Source organism: Tupaia chinensis, unplaced genomic scaffold (genome assembly GCF_000334495.1).
Source record: "Tupaia chinensis unplaced genomic scaffold, TupChi_1.0 Scaffold143116_1, whole genome shotgun sequence".
In the NCBI taxonomy this organism is placed as follows: Eukaryota; Metazoa; Chordata; class Mammalia; order Scandentia; family Tupaiidae; genus Tupaia; species Tupaia belangeri.
The window spans coordinates 329,865-350,698 of NW_006202960.1; the positions used below are offsets into that span (position 1 = coordinate 329,865).

At 35.6% G+C, this 20,834-nt stretch overlaps 1 protein-coding gene across 1 annotated transcript in view; it reads left to right on the plus strand.

Annotated features, from left to right (window-relative positions):
- Positions 1-1,210: 1,210 nt before the first annotated feature.
- The window catches only part of LOC102467859 (vomeronasal type-2 receptor 116), a 20,631-nt gene continuing 1,007 nt past the window's right edge, over positions 1,211-20,834 (plus strand). Inside the window, exons 1-6 of the mRNA XM_027766403.1 lie at positions 1,211-1,522; positions 2,737-3,036; positions 3,226-3,552; positions 6,242-6,463; positions 19,609-19,732; positions 20,308-20,339. Coding sequence (XP_027622204.1) covers positions 1,211-1,522; positions 2,737-3,036; positions 3,226-3,552; positions 6,242-6,463; positions 19,609-19,732; positions 20,308-20,339 — 1,317 coding nt within the window. The remainder of the gene's footprint in view (positions 1,523-2,736; positions 3,037-3,225; positions 3,553-6,241; positions 6,464-19,608; positions 19,733-20,307; positions 20,340-20,834) is intronic.

Here is a 20,834-nt window from a genome sequence, read left to right on the forward strand (position 1 = left end):
TCAAACTAATGAGCTTCAAACTGATAAAAAGTGTAATAACTTAGTGGTAAATATAAATCTTTTTAATAAGAAAAATTAAGAAGAAATAAGGCAAAATATTTATAAGTATTGAAAAATTTAATTAGACTCTCCCAGTTTATAATAGTGCAAACAAATTCTACTAAGTATTGGTAAAACTCATAATTATAGTGCTGAATACCTTAGTAGATACAAAATAAGTCCTTTAAATTAACTAAAAACATCATTATTTAAAATGTTAAAAATGTAGCATAATTCTATTGACTACTGACTGTTTAGGCAAAATAATAAAATTGTAAAGCCCAGAATAGAAATACATTGTTTAAAATTATTCAGCAACACCTGTTAGAGCACTGAGAAATGCTTTGTTAGGACTATTATGGTAGGTATGGGACCTTTGTGCTCAACTCTGACTACAGCTTGGAAAAGTGAAAATTCATAACCAAGAAAAGGGTGAGGTCAATAGAAAAAAGCACACAAAGAAATCACATCACAAGTAAGGGGGAGAGACCAGCAGATGGCATAATGGTTATGTCGCCAGACTCTCCAATGGTGACTACACATTGTGTCTTGGACCCAGTGACTTGAAACACGCTGGGTACATGTGTGGGAAAAATCTCAGGAAGAGAAGGAATGACAAGGTATTGCTGTATGGCCATACACACCATGAAGTCGTTTCTCGCTTACTGCAGCAAGTGCACACAACCTATAGCAAAAATATCTCTAAAAATATATGTGAGGAGAATTCTGGTTAAAATAATTGAGCTGGATTTTAAAAAGAAATATACAAACAGGACTACAGGTAGGTTCAGAAGCACCAGTAAATATTGATCTAACAGTAAATTTTTATCAATTAAAAAATTAAGCCAAAAAGGGAAAAGAAATCGTAATTCAAAATAAAATACTACCATTTTTGAAATGTTTATATATATCACATATATAGATATATTAATATGATATATATGAATATATGATATATATATAATATGATATATATGATTTGAAATACATATATTTATATATATATATATATAAAACTTAAGAGTTAACAAAAAAGAAACTGAATCATAAAATAGATTATCACCTCTATAAGTCCAGACCTGGAAAATCTCTCAACGGCAACTTGAATCTCCTATCTCTTGGCTCACCTGAAAATCTGTCCTTTAATTACATGAATTGACCATTCTCTCTAATGCTTTCCTCTGTGCCTAGGTGGTTTTGGAAGAATTACCAATATGTACTGGCATTTCTCTTTGCCATTGAGGAAATCAACAAGAACCCCAATCTGCTACCCAACAATTCCCTGGGTTCTGACATCTACAATGCCCTTCCCAGTGAGCACCGGACTGTAGAGAATGCTCTACTGTGGCTGTGTGGAGGGAATCAGTTTTTCCCTAACTACAACTGCCAGAACCAGAAGAAATCTATTGCCATTGTTGCAGGAACCACATCGACATTTTCAGCTCAGATTGAAACCCTGTTGGTGCTCTACAAAATCCCACAAGTAAGTGGGCTGTGAATCAGAGGGAGAGAGATTTCAGTCTACCCTAAAGCAATTTTCTCATTTTGATTTGAAGAAAATATGAAAGCAGGGTTTACATATACTGTGAGAGTTATGAATAGATTACAGGGAGTAACCTGGGACATGAGATTATTCAACATGGCAAGAGTAGGAAAGATAAAGAGTGGTGGATGTTCTGAATCTCAATCCATATTTCTGTCCATGGCCAATGCATTCATTTCTCTGCTGCTGGGAATATTGACTGATGGCAACTGGCAGTTGTGTGCCTTCCAGGGAATATCCAAATTATGTGGAACTGCCTTATTTCAGAATAGGACTTTCTAGGATATACCCAGAGGAAAATGACTGTTAAATGTGAGGATAGAAGCACCAGCATATATGGTATTAATTTAAGACAACACTGAAGGACCACCCACCTGTAGAGGTCTTTGAGGTTGGCCAAGATTTAGTAACAATTGTAGTTTACCCATTCCCTCTGCTTAAATCTGCCTTACATTAGTGTAGGCAAATCTCTTGAGAGCACTTCTAGTACAGTTCTCACATATAACTTTCCATTTAAAAGAAACGTTACAGGTGGTCTATCCAACACAAACAGCATTCAGAATCTATTTCTGTCAAACAACATTAACTTAGGAACAGTCTGCATGGAAGAATTATTTTTTTAAAATCAGAAATGGTAAGCAATTTAATTTTTCAGGATGATTAGGTTATACTGTGACAATAAAAATTAAGACCAAAGCATCATGAGATCCATACAGTAAGGATTTACTTCTAACTCAGAACCGACATCCAACATTTGTTGCTGAGGGAGAGAGCCAATGCTCCCTAACTCAAATGAGGTGAAGTGAGTGAATCACCACATTGGTGATGCATCGCCATGAAATGTATGCTTTCTTCACATTCAACTCCAGGTGATGAAGAGCACATGGGTTCTTACACATTATGTTTTATTCATTGGTCTGGGAGTCATACCAGTGATTACAAATAGTCTAATGTTCTTTCCTAAAAGCAGTGGGCTGCAAAACAGTTGTTTGTGTTCCCAGAATGAGAGAATTGGGTATTATTTGCTGTAATTTTTCTCTTGACCCAATTTTCTGGTTCTCTCAGGTAGGACATTCTCTATCATCTCCCCAAGATATATAATCCCACGTTCCATTCACTTGAAATCAGGAATTTTTTTTTTTTTTCTTATTCAGGTCACATATGGTCCTTTTGATCCCATCCTAAGTGATAAAGACCAGTTTACGTCACTCTATCAGATGGCCACCATGGACAGCTCTCTGGTCTATGGAATCATCACATTATTGCTGCATTTTGGCTGGGCTTGGGTGGCCCTCTTTGTATCTGATGATATGAAAGGTGAACAGTTCTTACGGGAACTTAAAGCAGAAATGGTAAAGAAAGATATCTGTGTGGCCTTTACAGAAAAGCCCCTTTCCATTATGAAGCTGTATGGATTAACTTTCACTATTCTGAATCGGATCAGAGATTCCTCTGTAAATGTGCATATTCTCTATGTTGATGTAGGAAGTCTCTTAACCCTGGTCATAGGAGAAGAATTCTAATTAACCTCAGGGAAGGTGTGGATCATAGGAAATCCTCCTTTAGCAGAGTTGGAATTTATTGTTGATAAGTTTTTTTCATTAATGAATGCTTTCCTTGGAGGCTTCTCATTTTTACACCAGAAAAGGATTATTCCTGGCTTTGCACAATTTATCAACTCACTTAACCCTTACCAATACACAGAAGACTTTTACTTTAGTAAATTCTGGATTAATCTTTATAACTGTCCAGTTGAGTGGACACAATGTGAAAAATCTATAGACTGCCCTCCAAATGTCTCCTTAGAGTTTATAGAAGCACATTTTAGCATTACATCCACATATGAATCTAGCTACTTTATCTATAATGCTGTGTATGCAGTGGCCCATGTTCTCCATAAAATGCTTGTGGAAAAAATAGAAACAGGATCTACAGGAGATACAGACCAGCCTATGCTTCTACCCTGGCAGGTAAATCTCCACAAGAAGCAAGTCATGCATTGAGTACTTTAAGCATTTAATTGATATATAATAACATGACCATGTTTTTTCTCAGGAGTAACGAGCTGACAAAAATGTAGAAAAAGATGGTTCCTTAACACTGGTTGTATGCGTAGCAGTAAATCTTACATTTATTTGGAGAATTCTGCCATTGAAAGTTTTAATTTTAAACTGTTCAATTAGAAAATGTATTAGAGGATCAGAACGTGATGCTGAGGTTAAGTGGCTGGATTCCTCATGGCCAACTGCTCAATTTAGTCCCTGTTTCTGTGTCTTGAAAACCACACAAGATATATGTTTGTTCATGCCTAAAATCCTGAGAAGAGAAGGGATTGCAGCATGACCATCTCCTCTAAGGGCTGATTTTTTCCCTCTCTCTCCTCTCTCCCACACACACATGTCCTATAGAAAAGTAAAGTTTAAGAAACAGATCCTAATAAAGCATAAGGCACTGTAAAATGTCAAAAAGTGACGTGTAACAAAAAACTCAGACCACAAATAAGGGAAATCTAAGATTTTCCTTGGAAGGCATCTAATGACAGAAACTATTAACTTAATGATTGTGTCTGAGATCAGTTGTTTTATCTATAGGGGTGTATATGCTTTGATCCAAGAACTCCACTTAATGCTGTCGACAGAAAAAATAACCAACTGTAAAATTAATAATTAATAATTAATGTGATTTATTTCCAAGCCAAATGTGAGTGACCGAGGCCCAGAGAAGAGGCATACACACCTTTTCTCGGGGTGATCATGTACAGAGGTTCCTTTTATTTGTTTTTGAGATTGACAGACAACATTTAGTGAAAAGATTTTCCATTGGTCTGGCCCAAAAAGGCGGGACATGTAGAAGGGGGGGGGGGCTTGTAGGTTATAGGTGGGTTCCACAATTCTTAGGTGGTGATTGGAAGGGAAGATCTGTGTCTTGGGAAAACATAAACACAAGAATATACTGTAATCGGTTGAAATATACATCTCAAAGATACTATGCCAGGGACAGGAGGTAGGAAGAATCCTGTTAATAGAAAATAAATGGTCTGTTAATGTTTGTGGGCATGACTTCCCCAGTCCCCTTTTGAAAAGATTTTGGAAAAATAGGAAAAGCAGTCAGACTTCTGTCCACAATGCTTTTGATGAAAACAGACATGAGTTCTACATAATATCAAAAATTGAAATAACTCATTTTTAGATGTAACTATTTTTACAAAATGCGCAGCAATCAAAGAAGCAGGTCCTGTGTTCCTCTTTGAAAACATGAGGCCATTCATATAGTTAGCTTCAGCCTAGCCCACCTGAGTTATAAATGCAGCTGTCTGAATTTTAAACAAGGTGTGTCTCTATTTATACCTGTACAGAGAACACTTCAGGAACTCCTGTGCTTAATTCACAAAGGATGAATACATTAATCATATTAACTAAAAACACCAGGCAATTTTAATATATAGACAAAAGTGAATATATACAGACCGAAAAATAGTGTCAGAAAAGTTAGTTTATCATATAATTTCTACTTTTACCAACAATAATAATATATGCTATTCACTTTGAACTTATTTGGAAGTGACTCTCAGGAAAATAGGTAAATGCTGGGATAGCTTCCAATGATATAATTATGTAATTGTAGATTATTTTTAATGAGTCTACTCTAAGTTATTGAAGACTTGACAACTGTTGTTAAACAGTAAGAGGTAAGTGTCATGGGCCCTGGGGACTCAAATGTTATTACAGTATATATTTTTTAAAAAAATTTAGGGATTTAGCAGATGGCATAAAGGTTACATTATTGGACTCCCACATGGTGAATCATGATTTGAGTCCTGGACCCGGTAGCTTGAAACTTATGCCAGGTATATGAGTGTGCATGGCCAAGATCTCAGGAGGAGAATAGAGAAGGCATTTCAGCATGGCCATCCTTCTTGGGGGCGTGTGGTGGTTTCTTACTTTCTCTTTCACTGCTCTCTCTCTCTCTAGTGAGTGCTTGTGCTGGAAGGCAAAACCTAAAGAAAAAAATTAGAATTGGCAATTTTAATATTTTGTCATAGATGATGAGAGAAGACATGCACATTCTTAACAAAAGAAGTCTAAAAGGAGACATTAAAAAAAGCCTACAGTGTGCCTGACTTTGCTTTATTGATACATTATTGCTATACAAAATGTTGCACTCATATATGTACAGTTTGATGAGGTTGAGCCTGTACACACCTATGCTGCCATCACAACAGGCAAGGTATTAAGCATATTCATTCTTGTATGCTTCTTTTTTTAGCAAGTTTTAAAAATTTTGCTGCAAGGACCACGTGTGAGAGAGAGAGAGAGAGAGAGAGAGAGAGAGAGCAAGCAACCCCCAGGGGAGATGGTCTTGCCACAATCCTTTCTTCATTCTTCTCTCTGTGTTTCAGCCAGGACTATACCAGAAGCCTTACCAAACCCAATCTCTTGGCAACATGTTAGTATTCTTCTAATTGGATTCAATTCTTGAAGCATCTTATGTGGAAAGGCATAATTCTTCTCCCTAGACCTCATGAGATGGCGACCACCCAAACAAAACTAAGCATCTACAAAAGAAATCCTGAGTAGGAAGATGGAAAATTAAGAACTACTAAGAAACTTGAACCTCTAATTTGAATTCACTCTTCACTTCAATTTGTTGCCCTTCCAGCTTCACCCATTCCTGAAGAAAATACAATTTACAAACAGTGCTGGTGACCATGTATCCTTAGATGAACAAAGAAAGCAGATCGCACACTATGATATCAAGAACATTGTGAAATCTGGTTTCAGTGGGACCATGGTTAAAGTAGGAGAGTTCTCTAGTAGTCCACATACTGAAGGCTTGGTCATCGATGAAATGATGATAAAATGGCCTGCTGCATTCAAAGAGGTAGGACACCATTTTACTATTGGACATATACAGTTATGTGACCTGAGAACTGAAAAGGACATTATGTGACTTCTTTATCTCAGCACCAAATTAACCTTTTATATCTTGACTTTATACTGTGTGATCTTACTTTTACATATTCTCAGTTAATACCTTATGAAAACAATAGTTTTGCATTCAATTTTGGAATATTTACTCAAGTAGCAGTCAAGTGACTAAAATGAACAAATTTAATGTGTATTATATTCCACATATATTCATCCATATATACTGATGCTTTTAACCATATATTAGAATTCTCCTTACTATGCTTTGATACTCTGCAAACACAAGTGGATTATGAATTTATATACTATTGATCTCTCTGTAGATATTGTCAACCTGTAAACAAAGAGTCTCTAAAAGAAAATTGATATGTATTCAGTAGTGGGTGTTGCAGTGTGGAATACACCTGCCATAGTATAATATAGTCACATTCAGGGAGGTAAGAGATCAGTGCTTCAAAAAGAAGTATGAGGAGTTATAAATACATATGTCTGAATTTTAAACATGGTGTATCTCTATTTGTAGCCCTATTTATACTTTTTAGGAATTCCTGTGCTTATTGCACAAGGGTTGAAAAAGTTCATTATAATGGATAAAAACATCAAATAATATCAATATCTAGACAAAAGTGAATATGTGTACATAAAAATAGTCATAAAAGTTAATCATATAATTTCTACATTTACCAACAATAATAATATACAATACATACTTTGAACTTATTTGAAGGTGACTGTTAGATAAATAGGTGACTTTGCTGGGATAGCTTCCCATGATAAAATTATATAATTAAAGATTATTTTGGTTGAATCTACTCCAAGTAATTGAAGACTTGACAACTGTTGTTAAAAAATAAGAGATAATAGATTGTCATGGGCCCTGGATACTCAAAAGTTATCACAGTATACTAAAAAATTTTAGGTGTTTAGCAGATGGCATAGTGGTTACATTGTTGGACTCTCACATGGTGAATAGTGGTTTAAATCCCGGACCTGATGGCTTGAATCCTACACCAGGCACATGAGTGTGCATAGCCAAAATCTCAGGAGGAGAATAGAATAGAAGGCATTACTGCATGGCTATCCCCCCTGGGGAGGTGGTTTCTTGCTTTCTCTTTCACTGCTCTGTCTCTCTGTCCCTGAGTACATGGACCCCTAGGAAAAAAAAAAAAAAAACTAAAAAAAGGTATTTATAATTGGTGATTTTATTATTTTGTCAAAGATGATGACAGAAGAAATGCACACTCTTAACAAGAGAAATCTAAAAGAAGACTTAAAAACCCCCACATTGTGCTTTTCTTTGCTTTATTGGGATGTTATTAATATACAAAATGTTTCACTTATGTAATGTATAGTCTGATGAGTTTGAACATGTTACGCCCATGCTGCCATCACCACTGTCAAGGTACTAAACATATTCATTCAGGTATGCTTCTTTTTTTTTTTTTTTAGCAAATTTTTAAACATTTGCTGTAAGGCACATGCAGTTGCGAGAGACAGAGAGTGAGACAGAGTGAGAGAATAAGAAAGCAGCCCCCAGGGGAGATGGCCATGCACCAATCCCTTCTTCATTCTTCTCTCTGGAATTTGATCAGTACTATACCAGAAGCCATACCAAACCCACTTTCGGGGCAATATCTTAGAATTCTACTAATTGGATTTAATTCTTGTACTATCTCATGGGGAAAGGCATATCTCTTCTCCCTTGACCCCATGAGATGGTCACCACCCAAACAAAACTAAGCATCTACAAAAAGAAATCCTGAGGGTAGGAAGATGGAAAAAGAACTCAAAAGGAATTTGCACCTCTAATTTGAATGTACTCCTCATTTGTCAGTTGGATAAATACAGTTATGTCACCTGAGAACTGAAAAGGAGTTTCAGCACCACATTGACCTTTCATATCTTGACTTTATACTGTGTGATCTTACTTATACATATTCTCAGCTGGTACTTTTAATCATATATTGTTAAAGTCCTTACTATACTTTGATGCTCTATAAACAAAAGTGGATTATGAATTTATATACTATTTATCTCTTTGTAGATATTGTCAACCTGTAAAGAGAGAGTCTCTAAAAGAAAAGTGGTATTTATTCAGTAGTAGGTGTTGCTGTGGGGATTACACCTGCCACAATAAAATAAAGTCACGTTCAGGGAGGTAAGAAAAGATCTGGGTTTAAAAAAGAAGTATGAGAAAGTATTAAATAAGTTGTTTAGACACAAGTATTCTTGACTATCAGAACCAATAATAATGGTGCCATCACTCTAAGGCTGGACAGGATGATGTCCTTGGAAAAATAGTTTATGTGGAAGATTTTCAGTGGCCACTGAGCAAGGTTGTGTTTCTGGCACCGTTCTTGTGATAGTTCTTGTCATCTGGCATACATGCAAAACTGCCTGCTTTATGATCTTAACCAGCTCCACTTAGTCAGAGCTTACTATAACTGACACAAACAACTCCTTTTGAACCACATGACTTTTACATATTCCTTCTTTGATCAAGACTTTTTTCCAAAATGTTGCTGAGTCACAATCTTGTTGATTAGGTTTTGATTGTCCTATTGTCTTTGAATCAATTTGTCCTGGTTTGGTCTCACACTGGACAGAAGTGATTAGATGACTAGGAGTCAGCAGCAAATAACTTTTAGCCACATTTGAGCAGCAAGGGAGGTATGAATGGAGTGGCTCTCAGGTTGTTTAATTTAGGAGCCTTGTTATTCCATCTTGGTTAAAGCAGTCTACAGTATGAAGGTATCGTGTTTACATTCTGGGTAGCAGTTTCATCATCTCTGGTTGTGGCATTGGGCAGCTTGAAGAATTCTCAATTTAGCCCCCCAATCTCAGGAATGTGCTCCTTCTTTGAAGTTTACATCAAGTTGCCCAGCTTCAGTTTATAAGGCTTTAAAACAGAACAGTTTTCATGCTTAGTTATTCCATGGGGGAAAAATTGGAGAAAATTGGATTAGAAGGTCCTATAAGAATTTAGGATCTAGTCTAGTCTGCAGCTAGATAAGAATAAAATATCAATAACAATGAATGGAGTTACATCTTATAACAGGTATTGTTGATTTTCCTTAGACAAATTTTTTTGTATAGACATTCAGAATTCTATCAATTTGTTTATAAAATAAGTATAGCTTATTCAAATTTGGCTTCATCATATACATAGCGTTGAAAGTATAGTGACTTGCTGCACAGTACTTTTTGATTGTACTTTAAATTCACTTCTCAATGTTAATATGTCAACCAAGGTAGACATTGGATTTTGTCTGTAAACCACATTAATAATTTAAATAGGAGACTCCAGTTCAAAGCAGTAACAACAATTATACCCTGTTATAAAGAGAGCACACTCTCATTGAACTTATGGAAATGATTACACAGTCATAAATGTAAAGATATCCATTGATACTTTCTAAATTTGGAAGATTCAAATAGGGAGAAAAAAGTAAATACTTTGTCATTTGTTTATGAAGCACATTTTTGCTTTGTACTTCAAGAATAATATAGCTATCAACTATTTATAGATAAAGTATTTATATTGATTATTTGCACACACACACACACACACACACACACACATATATATATATATAAATTTTAAATTTAATTTTATATAGAGGTCTTGGGTGCTCACCAGAAAGAGGCATTAAGTGAAAGAGTAAAAGGGTAACTCTTCCCCGTGAGGCATAGTCACTCTTTAATCCATTCTTCATTTCTCCATTTTATCAGATTTGGGACATGTACAAACACACATGCCCAGCATGGTTTTCAAGTTGGTTGGGTCAGGATTCAATTTGTGTTGTCGGTCATGTGGTGTCCACTTCTTTTAACTTCTAGACCATGGGATTTTCCCTAGTGATTTCATCTTTAAAAAGTAACATCATTTAACTCAAAGTAGGTTGCTGATGATAGCATGTATAATAGTCTCAGCTGTGCTGGATTGAGGTGTATATCATGCTGGGTAAGGTCTCTTTGCAATCTAAGTGATGCATAGTAATTGAATGTATAAATATTAATAATAATAATTAAAAATTAAAAATTCAAAGTAGACTCAGAAGTCAAAGTTGAGCAATAGCTTGAAAATGTCTGCATGTTAATTGTAGATTTGTAAGTTTTTAAACAATTCTGCCGATATAATCCTAATAGCAAAAATGGGGTTGTGCAAGTCAGAAAACGGGTTGAGAGTGACTAAAAGGATTTGCAATCAGTCCTGTTGAGAAAATTGATTAATAAAAGTTGAATTTAAAAGTTTGAGAAAAAAGCAATTCTCCTAGAAACTATACATTTTGAAAGTAGAGTTAGCTCTACTTCCAGATAATCTGTGATACATTTAGCATTTTTAATTTTTTTTTTTCTGGAGAGGTTTTTGCTATAGGGCACATGCGCTCGCCAGACAGAGAGAGAAAAAGAGACAGAAAGTGAGAAATCACCCCCCAGGAAGGGATGGCCACGCTGCAATCCCTTCTTCTCTCGGAATCTTGGGCATGCACGCACACGTGCCCAGTGTGAGTTTAAGCCACCGGGTCCGGGACTCGAACAGCTGTCGACTATGTGGGAGTCCAGCAACATAACCATTACGCTAACTGCTGGTCCCACATTTAGCATTTTGAGGATAACATTAATTTCTTCATTTTTTAAATGACAGAAGAATTTTTTTTATTTATTCATTTTTTACCTTCAATTACTGTGTATCATGAAAGCACACTAAATAAACCCTCCCATCATGAACACATTACACACTGGTTCAGCCAAAGATATTACTAGACACATTATCATTAACAAACAGTTTTTCATTTTTCTGTCCCTAAAATGTTTTGCTTCTTTCTTTTCCCCACTGATTACATCTCTCTCACCTCCCTTTATATCCCACTCTTCTCCCACACTATCACAATTGCTTTCAATGATTTTATACCTTGCAATATTTCAAGATTCTGTCATATAGTGCAGACATTGGGTATATACTGAGTGGAGACATGCAATGCCTCTCTTTCATAGTCTAGCAGCTTCATTTAGCAATAAATGTTCCATATTATATTTGTTCACTTTCTATCAAATGCCAGGGTTTCAGTGTTTTTTATGGCTGAGTAGTATTTTGTTGTGTATATATTTGCCAACTTTTTCAGTCCATTCATCTATTTGTGGATATTTGGGATGGATCCATGTCTTAACAATTGTGAATAATGCCACAGTGAACATGGATGTGCAAGCGTTTTTGTGACGGAATAGTCCTATCCTTTGGGTAAATACCTAGGAGTGGAATTGTTCCACCCAAATTGGTAGATTTATTTGCAGGCTTTTTTTTTTTTTTGAGAGGTTTTTGCTATAGGGCACGTGCACTCACCAGACAGACAGAGACAGAAAGCAAGAAATCACCCCCCAGGGGGTGAGGCCACGCCACAAAGCCTTCTCCTCTGTTCTCCTCTTGGGATCTTGGGCACGCACACACATGCACCCAGCGCCTGGTGTGTTTTAAGCCACCAGGTCCAGGACGCGAACCGCAGTCGACTACATGGGAGTCCAGAGACATAGCCATTACGCTAACTGCTGGTCCCTATTTGCAGGCATTTGAGGGACCTCCATTTTGTTCTCCACAATGGCTGGACTGATTTACATTTCTGCCAATAGTGTGGGAGTTCACTTTTCTCCACACTTCATCAACACTTAGCGTTCTTTATTATTTTAGTCTCAGCTATTCTGAATGGGGCTAGGTGAATCTCACTGTGGTTTTGATTTGCATCTCCCTTATGATAGGTAATGTTAAGCATTGTTTCATATGCTTTTTGGTCATTCATATGTCCTCCTTAGAGAGTTGTCTTTCAGTTCATCTGCCCATCTTTCCATTGGGTTGATTATTATTATTTTTTTTTGGGGGGGTAAGCTGTTTAAACTCCCTGTATATTCTTAAGGTCAGTCCCTTATCTGAGGTATAGATTGCAAATATAGTCTAATACTATGAGTGTTCTCAAAACATTTAATTGTTTCTTTTGCTATGCAGAAACTTTTTAACATGATATAATCCCATTTGTCTATTTTGGGAATGTATGCCTGAGCTTTGGGGGGTCTTATTTAAGAAGTCTTCACCTACTATGATGTCACCAAGAGTTTCTCTTGTGTTTTCCATGGTTGTTTAGATCTTTAAACCATTTTGAGTTGATCATTGCTAAAGGTGAGAGATAGGAATCCAGCGTCAGTTTTCTGCAGGTGGACATCCAGTTTTTCCAGCACCATTTGTTAGAGATTTTTTTTTTTCCCCACATTGAATTTACTGGTGACCTTTGTCAAAAATCAACATTTAGAGTTTATTTCTGGGATCTCTATTCTGTTCATTGGTCCACATGTCTGTTTTTGTGCCAATACCCACTGTTTTTGTTAACACAGCTTTGTAATGTATTTTGGGCTCAGGGAGTAAGATGCCTTCTACTTTACTCTTCTTGCACACAATTGCTTTGGCAACACAGGGTTGTTTATGATTCAAGGCAAATTCTGTGATTGCATTTTCTAAATATGAGAAGAATGTCTTTGGTAATTTGATTGGAATTACATGAAATATTTAGATTGATTTCAGTAGAATTGAAATTTTGATGATATTAATTCTTCCAGTGCAGAAACATGAAATGGCTTCCCACTCTTTTGCATAAATTTCAATTATTTTAGATGTTCATAGTTTTCTTTATAAAGATCTTTGACTTCTCTAGCTAGATTTATTTGTAGGTATCTCACAGTGTTTGTAGTTATTGTAAATAGAATTGCTTTTTTCAATTCTGTTTCAGTCTGCTCATTGTTAGTGTATGAAAATGCTATAGATTTTTGCATGCTGATTTTGTATCCTGACACTTTCAGTATTCATTTGTCATGTGCAGAAGTTTTTTTTTATGGATTCTTTTTGGTTTTATATGTAAATAATCATGCCATCTGCAAACAGAGATATTTTTACTTATTCTTTAAATTCTCTTTCCAATTACATTGGCTAGTACTTCCAGTACTATAAAAGAGTGAAGAAAGTGGGGAATCTTATCTTGTTCCAGTTTTCACTGGAAAATATTTTAATGTTTCTTCATTCTGTATAATGTTAGATCTAGGTTTCTTATATATGGCTTTTACAGTGTTGAGAAATGTTCCTTCTATGGAAATTTTGTTGAGTTTAGTAATGAAGAAATGTTGTATTTTATCATATGCTTTCTCTGCATCAATGTATATGATCATATGGTTTTTATTCTGTTCTGTTAATATGATGTATCACATTTATGGTTTTGTGTTTGTTGAACCTACCTTGTATCAATGGAAAAAAAGCCTACCTGGTCATGATGTATAATCTTATTAGTATATCATTGGATGCATATTTTATGGTGTTAATTGGCCAGTATCTTGCTAAGCATTTTTCACCTATATTAATCACAGATATTGATCTGTAGTTTTCCTTTTTAGTTATGTCCTTGTTTGGTTTTGGGATGAGGCTGATGAAGCCTTCATAAAATGAATTTGGGAGGGTTCTTTCCTCTGGATCTTTAGAAATTGTTTGGGTAGAATGTGAGTTAACTCTCCTTTAAAAGGTTTGTAGAATTTGGAAGTGAAGCCATCAGAATCTGGTCTTTTCTTTCTTGGGAGGAAATTTATTACTGTTTCAAACTCATTGCTTTTTATTGGTTTAGTTAGGTTGTCTATGTCTTCCTGATTCAATCATTGTTGATTCTAAGTGTCCAGGAATTTGCCCATTTTATCCAGGTTTTCACATTTCTTGATATATAGGCCCTCAAAATTCTCTGATGATGTTTAAATTTCCATTATGTCTGCTCTAATACTGCCTGTTACATTGTGAATTTGATTTATCTGGTAACTTTCTTTGTTCTTCTTAATTAGACGACCTAACTTTGTGTCAGTTTTGTTTATCTTCTCAAAATACAAGTTTTTGGTTTCATTTATTTTCTGTACAGTTCATTTATTGTTTATTTCCATTATTTCTGCTTGGATATTTATTATTTTTCTCCGAGCAGTTTTTGGATTTTTTTGTTTGTTTGTTTTTCCAGTTCCCTGAGGTATGTTAGTCTACATGTCACCTTTTTTTCTTTCTCTAATGCACACTAATTCCTATTGAACTTTCCTCTTATTACTGCTTTTGCTGAGTCCCACAGGTTATGGAAACTTATGTACTCATTGCCATTGGTTTCAATGAATATTTTTATTTTAGTCTTATTTTTTTTCCAGTGGTTGCAAAGTCATTCAGTAGTATATTTTTTAGTTTCCATATGTTTGTGTATTTTTTGAGGGTTCTTTCTGAGATTAATATCAAGTATAATTCCATTTTGTGTAGAGTAGATGCTGGAAATAGCTTCTATACCTATAAATCTGTAAAGACATGCTTTGTACCCTATCATTTGGTTAATCTTTCAAAATGTTCAATGAGAGGGCAAGAAGAATGTATATTTGTGGTTGTTGGATGGATGGTTCTATAGCTTTCTCTCAGGTCCAGTTTATGTATGACATTGTTTAGATCTTCTCTCTCTCTTTCTCTCCTTTTCTCTTTGTTGTCTAGATTATATGTCCAAGAGATAGTGGGGTGTTGAGATATTCAACAATTAGTGTGCTGTAGTCTATCTCTCCTTTTAGAATGAACAGTATTTCCTTCACATTTTTAGTACTCCTGAGTTAATTGCATAGATATCTATAAGGATTATATCTTCTTGGTGAATTAGCCCTTTTAGTACTATAAAACGTTCTTTTTGTCTCTTACTATTTTAATCCTACAGGTTCTTTATTCTGAAATCAGTATCACAACCCAGACCTTTTTCTGGTTCCCATTTGCATGGAATATCTTTCTCCAGCCCTTCACTTTTAGTCTATGCATATCATTATCCATGAGGTGTGCTTCTTGTAGGGAGCAAATAGGTGATTTCTGTTTTTTAATCTATTCAGCCAGTCTGCATATCTTGATTTTAGAAATTAATATATTAACATTCAAATTATCAATATTTGCCAGCTTATCCCTACTATTTTGCTAGCTGTGTACTTGGTTATTTTTTGCTGTCTTATTACTGTCTGTCTCTCATTAGTTTTCCTGTTATAGTACTCTCTTCAGTATTTTCTGAAGAGCTGATCTAATTATTGATAAATTCTTTCAGCTTTTTTAAATTTATTTTTTAATCTGGGAATGTTTTTTGTCTTTCCTTATCATATGAAGGACAATTTTGCTGCTCATATTATTCTTGGTTGAAAGGATTTTTCTTTATTTTATTTATTTTTTTCTAGAGAGATTTTTGATATGGGTGCACGTGCTTACAGGAGAGATGGAAAGCGAGAAGTGACTACCCTTGAGCATGGCCACACCAAAATTCCTTCTCCTCAACTGTCCTCTAGGGATCTTGGTCATGTATGCAAACATGCTCGGTGTGAGTTTTAAGCCACCAGATCTGAGATTCAAACCATGGTTGACTATGTTGATATTAATTAATGTAACCATTATACTATCTGCTGGTCCCATAATTATTACTTTTTAAAGCTTTGAATATATCTTCCCATGCTTTTCATGCTTGCATTGGTTCTGTTGAGAGTTTCCATGTTAGCCTAATAGGATAATCTTTGTAAGTAACTTGATATTTCTCTCTTGCCATTTTGGAATCTTAAGTTCATCTGTGATTTTGGCCAGTCTAGCTATGATATGCTATGGAGAGGGTCTTCTTAGGTTGATGCTGCTTGAGGTCCTTTGTATTTCTTGTGTCTGAATATTTCAAAGTTTCTCTAGGTTTAGAAATTTTCAAGTATTTAATGGAATACATTATCAATGCTCTTGTTAGATTTTTCACCTTCTGGAATAGGACTCATTCAGATGTTTGGAGATTCATGGTATCTAGTATTTCCTGCATGTTATTCTAATTTTTAAATTACTTTTTGTTCTTTTTGGATATTTTTTTCTATGTAGAGATTTTTTTCTTCTAGATTTGATATTCATTCTTCTGTATAATCTAATCTGCTATTAATACTTTCCAGGGAGGTTTAGATGAACTGTATTAAGGTCTTCATCTGTAACAGTTCCATTTGTACCCTTTTTTTTTCCCCTTATGGTGTCTATTTCTTCTTTCAAATCATGGAAGATCTTCTTCATTTCCTGGAGTTCATTATCTCTTTACTCTTGCAACTCATTTAGTTTTATTACTATGAATATTCTAATTGTCTATCTGACATTTCCATGAGATCTACTGTGCTGTCTCTGGATGATGAACAGTTGTTTTTTTTCCCTTGAGGGAGAAATATTTTCCTGGCTTTTCATAGTTCTTGTGTCTCTGTGCTGATTTCTGGTTATCTGATGAATTCAATCTTTATTCCTAATTTCTATAATTGATTTTGAACTGTCAGAAAGATAAGCACTCTACTTCTATTATGTGTTCTGTGGAGAAGACCTCATGTTCTCATCAGAGAATGGTGTATGTATCTAGCTCGAAGTGCTTGGTTCCTCTCAAAGTCTCTGGACGAGGTGTACCTGGAGCTTACTTGGAAGATATAACTGAAGGAAGACATAAAATATGAACTTTCAGTGGACACCAGGTATTCTTAAAATCACTGGCAGGGGTAGGTGACCTTTGGTTTCCCTGTAGCTCCATCACTCATCACTCTGTGGCTATCTCTCCAATGTAGCTAGAATTCAGAAAAATTCAATGATGTACGGGGATGAATGGGACCCAGGAAACCATAAAATACACACACCTTAGAGTTGAAGGGTGAGGATGTGAGCTGCACTCTCTCTGCAGCTCTGTCACTTATCCCAGAGAGACTTGCTCTCCATTCTAGCTGAAACTGGGAGAAATTCAATGTTGTAAGTTGTGGGGAAGTCATTCATTTAATCTTCATGTTTTAGCAAGCAAAGAACATCCTCCAAGCTCTGTTAGGGAAAATATTTTCTTTCATTAATGTACCTAGGACAGAATTGATGTTCGAGTGGTGGAGAACCAGCATTCTAGATAGGCAATCTGTGGCCAAATTCTCCTTGGTTCTGCAAAAATTTTCTTCATATTGACAGGCATCCTTGAATTACCATTATACCTTTGACAGTTCATTCTTAGGAGGCATTTTCTTAGAAGACTTTCACATGATAGTTTCCCCAGAGATGGTGGTGACTTCCCTAAAGGCTTATAATTGACTACTTTGTGCCTACCATTAAAGACTTATTTATCTTAGTATATTTTACTCTCAGAATATATGCAGAAAATAGGCAGGGGAAAAAATGAAGAAACAAAATTGTTTACTAACACACATAACTAATAATAAAACCCAAAATGAATTCACCAGGAAAACAAAACAATACATAAATTCTTTGCAGACAGAACATAAGTTTTGCAGAAGTCTTAAGAGTATGCACAGGAAGGACAAGGTCTTGGACAATAAAGAAACTGCCTGAAAAGCTAAAGTATTTTATACTCCTGAGAGAGATATAAGGCTTTTTCTTTATGGTGTCTATAATCAATCAAAATCTCAGATAATGTTAAAAAGACATGGGAAATTGAGAGCGCACAATAGATTTCTTTATTTTTTCTTTTAATTTATTTTTACATTTTTCCACAAACACTTTACACATCAAAAAATTTTAACTCCTACTCCATAGTTCTTGAAAGTTAACAACCAACTTTCAAAATTTCAAAATATTTCTTATAATTTTGTATAATTTTGTTCGTGACTCTGTAACAACAGAAACAGTACAGTTTTAAATATTTTTGAGAAAATATTTACATGTCACCTACTCAAATTGCTGAAAAGCAAATGCCCAGCACACAAGTCACACATAAACCTTCTCAATTCATCCCTGCCCAAGGGTATTCTGTGATATACCATCTGCTCGCAAAGATTAGACTCTTTCTTCCTTCGAAGTCTTTCTCAAGATAATTCTCTGGTGTGGTTTCTTTTTTGCAATACCAAAGCAGAAAGTGTGAGCTTTGGAAGTAGATAGTTCAAAAGGCTCATTAAGTATGTTCACTTGATTCCAGGGGTTTTTGATTTATATCTGAGCTGAACTCACTCACCTTCCTGACCACCAAATGTCAACCTCTATATAAAAAGAAGCACAAAAGAAAATGAAATTTATTTGGGAAGATGTATTGCAATGTGAACATGGATGCAATAGTAATGTACAGGTTTGTCCAGGGAGGTAAAAGAAGACAAGAGTTTTTAGAAGAAATGTGAAGAGGGATTACCAAAATTGTTACAGAAAAACTAGCCTTTGATACCTGAATCAGTAACAAGGTTGGAATCAGTTTAAAGTTAGGTTGGAAGTCTGGGGCAGATGTACTCAAAGAAGTGTTTTCTGAGTAGAGTTGCAGTGATCTTTGTGCAAGGTTGTAGTACTGGCAGAGTCTAAGTGACCATTCTTGTTAACAGCCATATGTGCTGAGAACTGCCCATTTATGGCTTTCCTGTGTCCATGTATCTCAGAATTAAACACAAGTTGACAAATTTCTAACAACTTTAAAATTCTATTCATGTTTTCCTCTATCATATTACATACATTTAGTCTTCAACCTTATTCAACTTAGCATCACAAAGCATTGATCATGATTTCATGTCATCTTTCCATAAAAATCTGCTTTGGGGAACCAGCAGTTAGCGTAATGGCTATGTCGCTGGACTCCCACTTAGTCGACTGCGGTTCATGTCCCGGACCCGGTCGCTTAAAACTCATGCCGGGTGCGTGTGCATGCGAGCCCAAGATCCCAAGAGGAGAATGGAGGAGAAGGGATTGCGGCGTGACCATCTCTCCTGGGGGGTGATTTTTCGCTTTCTGTCTCTATGTCTCTCTCTGTCTGGTGAGCGCACGCGCCCTATAGTAAAAATCTCTCCAAAAAAAAGGTGATAAAAATCCTAGGGGATGCTGATGATACATTAAATAATATTTATAAAGTTCTTGGTACCACTTAGTAAACAGTTTAGACAGAAGAATGCTTACCATGTAATCCATAATTAGATGCCTAGGAACTACCAACATGAAAGATGTGGGGAGACACAGTGATTACTGTTTGCTAAAGGTCTAACTTACTCTCTTATAAAAAGATACAGTCATCCTGTCAAAGCTGCTGATGTGATAAATGATGACCAGTGGTTCTCTTTTCCCCTCAGGTTCCTCTGTCAGTGTGTAGTCAGAGGTGTGGTCCAGGATTCAGAAAAATTCCAAAGAAAGGAAAGCCTCCCTGCTGCTATAGCTGTGGTTTTTGCCCAGAGACAGAGATTTCTAATCAGACAGGTAGAAAAATGATAACTGCTATGATAGCTCTACCCACTATTTCTCAATAAAAATAAAATCAAGAATATTGACATTGGGATCATAGTGCACCTTTATTTTCAATTGATGCTTTCACTCATTCTTTTTTAATGTATCCATTTATAAAACTATTGCTACCTCATTATGTATAAGTTCTTATCTGGCTGTGCCAATCCAAATAGGCTCAACTGTAGCACTGATTCTAATGTGTATCTTTCTTTACCATTTATTGATGGAAGATACACTTTCAGTCTGCTATCTCACAGTGAATTATACTAAAGTTTAGAGCAAATTTAAGTTGTATAATCATCAAAGTTATCCGTGTGTGTGCTTACATGGTTTAAAATAGATGTTTTTCATATCTGAAAGGTAAGCACAGAGGAAGAGCAAAAATATTGTTATGGAAATATTTTATACATTTGTGTACCAGTTCTAAACAGTTATTAATTGTGCATTATTAACTAATACCTGGATCATTTAATGTGGAATACAATAATATAGAAAGGAAGAGAAGTACATTTTTAATTAAAGCTTATTTTTTCTTCCATAATCAAGAGATACAGAGAGGAGAGATACAGCTCCCCAACAGGTATGGATGTAGCAGTCCTCATCTAGCGTTAGCCAGGCATAGGTCATAATCACTCACGTGCCTAATGTACTCAGAGAGGTCTTCGTATACAAACCTGGGGACCTGTTAGTGTGCATCAGTCTTGCAGACCTTTGTATTTTACCACTGGGTCTGAGAAACAATTTAATAAATAGAAAAATTGTGGCAAGCAGATGGCATAGAAGTTATGTCGTTTGACTACCACATGACTGATTGCAGGAAGAGTCCCAGACCTAGTGGCTTGAAATTCACACTGAGCACATGTTCATGCATTCCCAAGAACCCAGGAGAAGAATGAAGTGTGGTCATCTTCCCTGAGGAAAAGGTGATTTCTCACTTTTCCTCTCACTGTCACTGTTTCTCTCTCTGTCTTTCCCCGGTTAGCACACACGTCCTAAGGCAAAAATTGCTCTCTTTAAACAAGGAAGAAAATAGACAAACTACGTAGTAAAAGCATAGTCTAGTAACTTTTCTAAT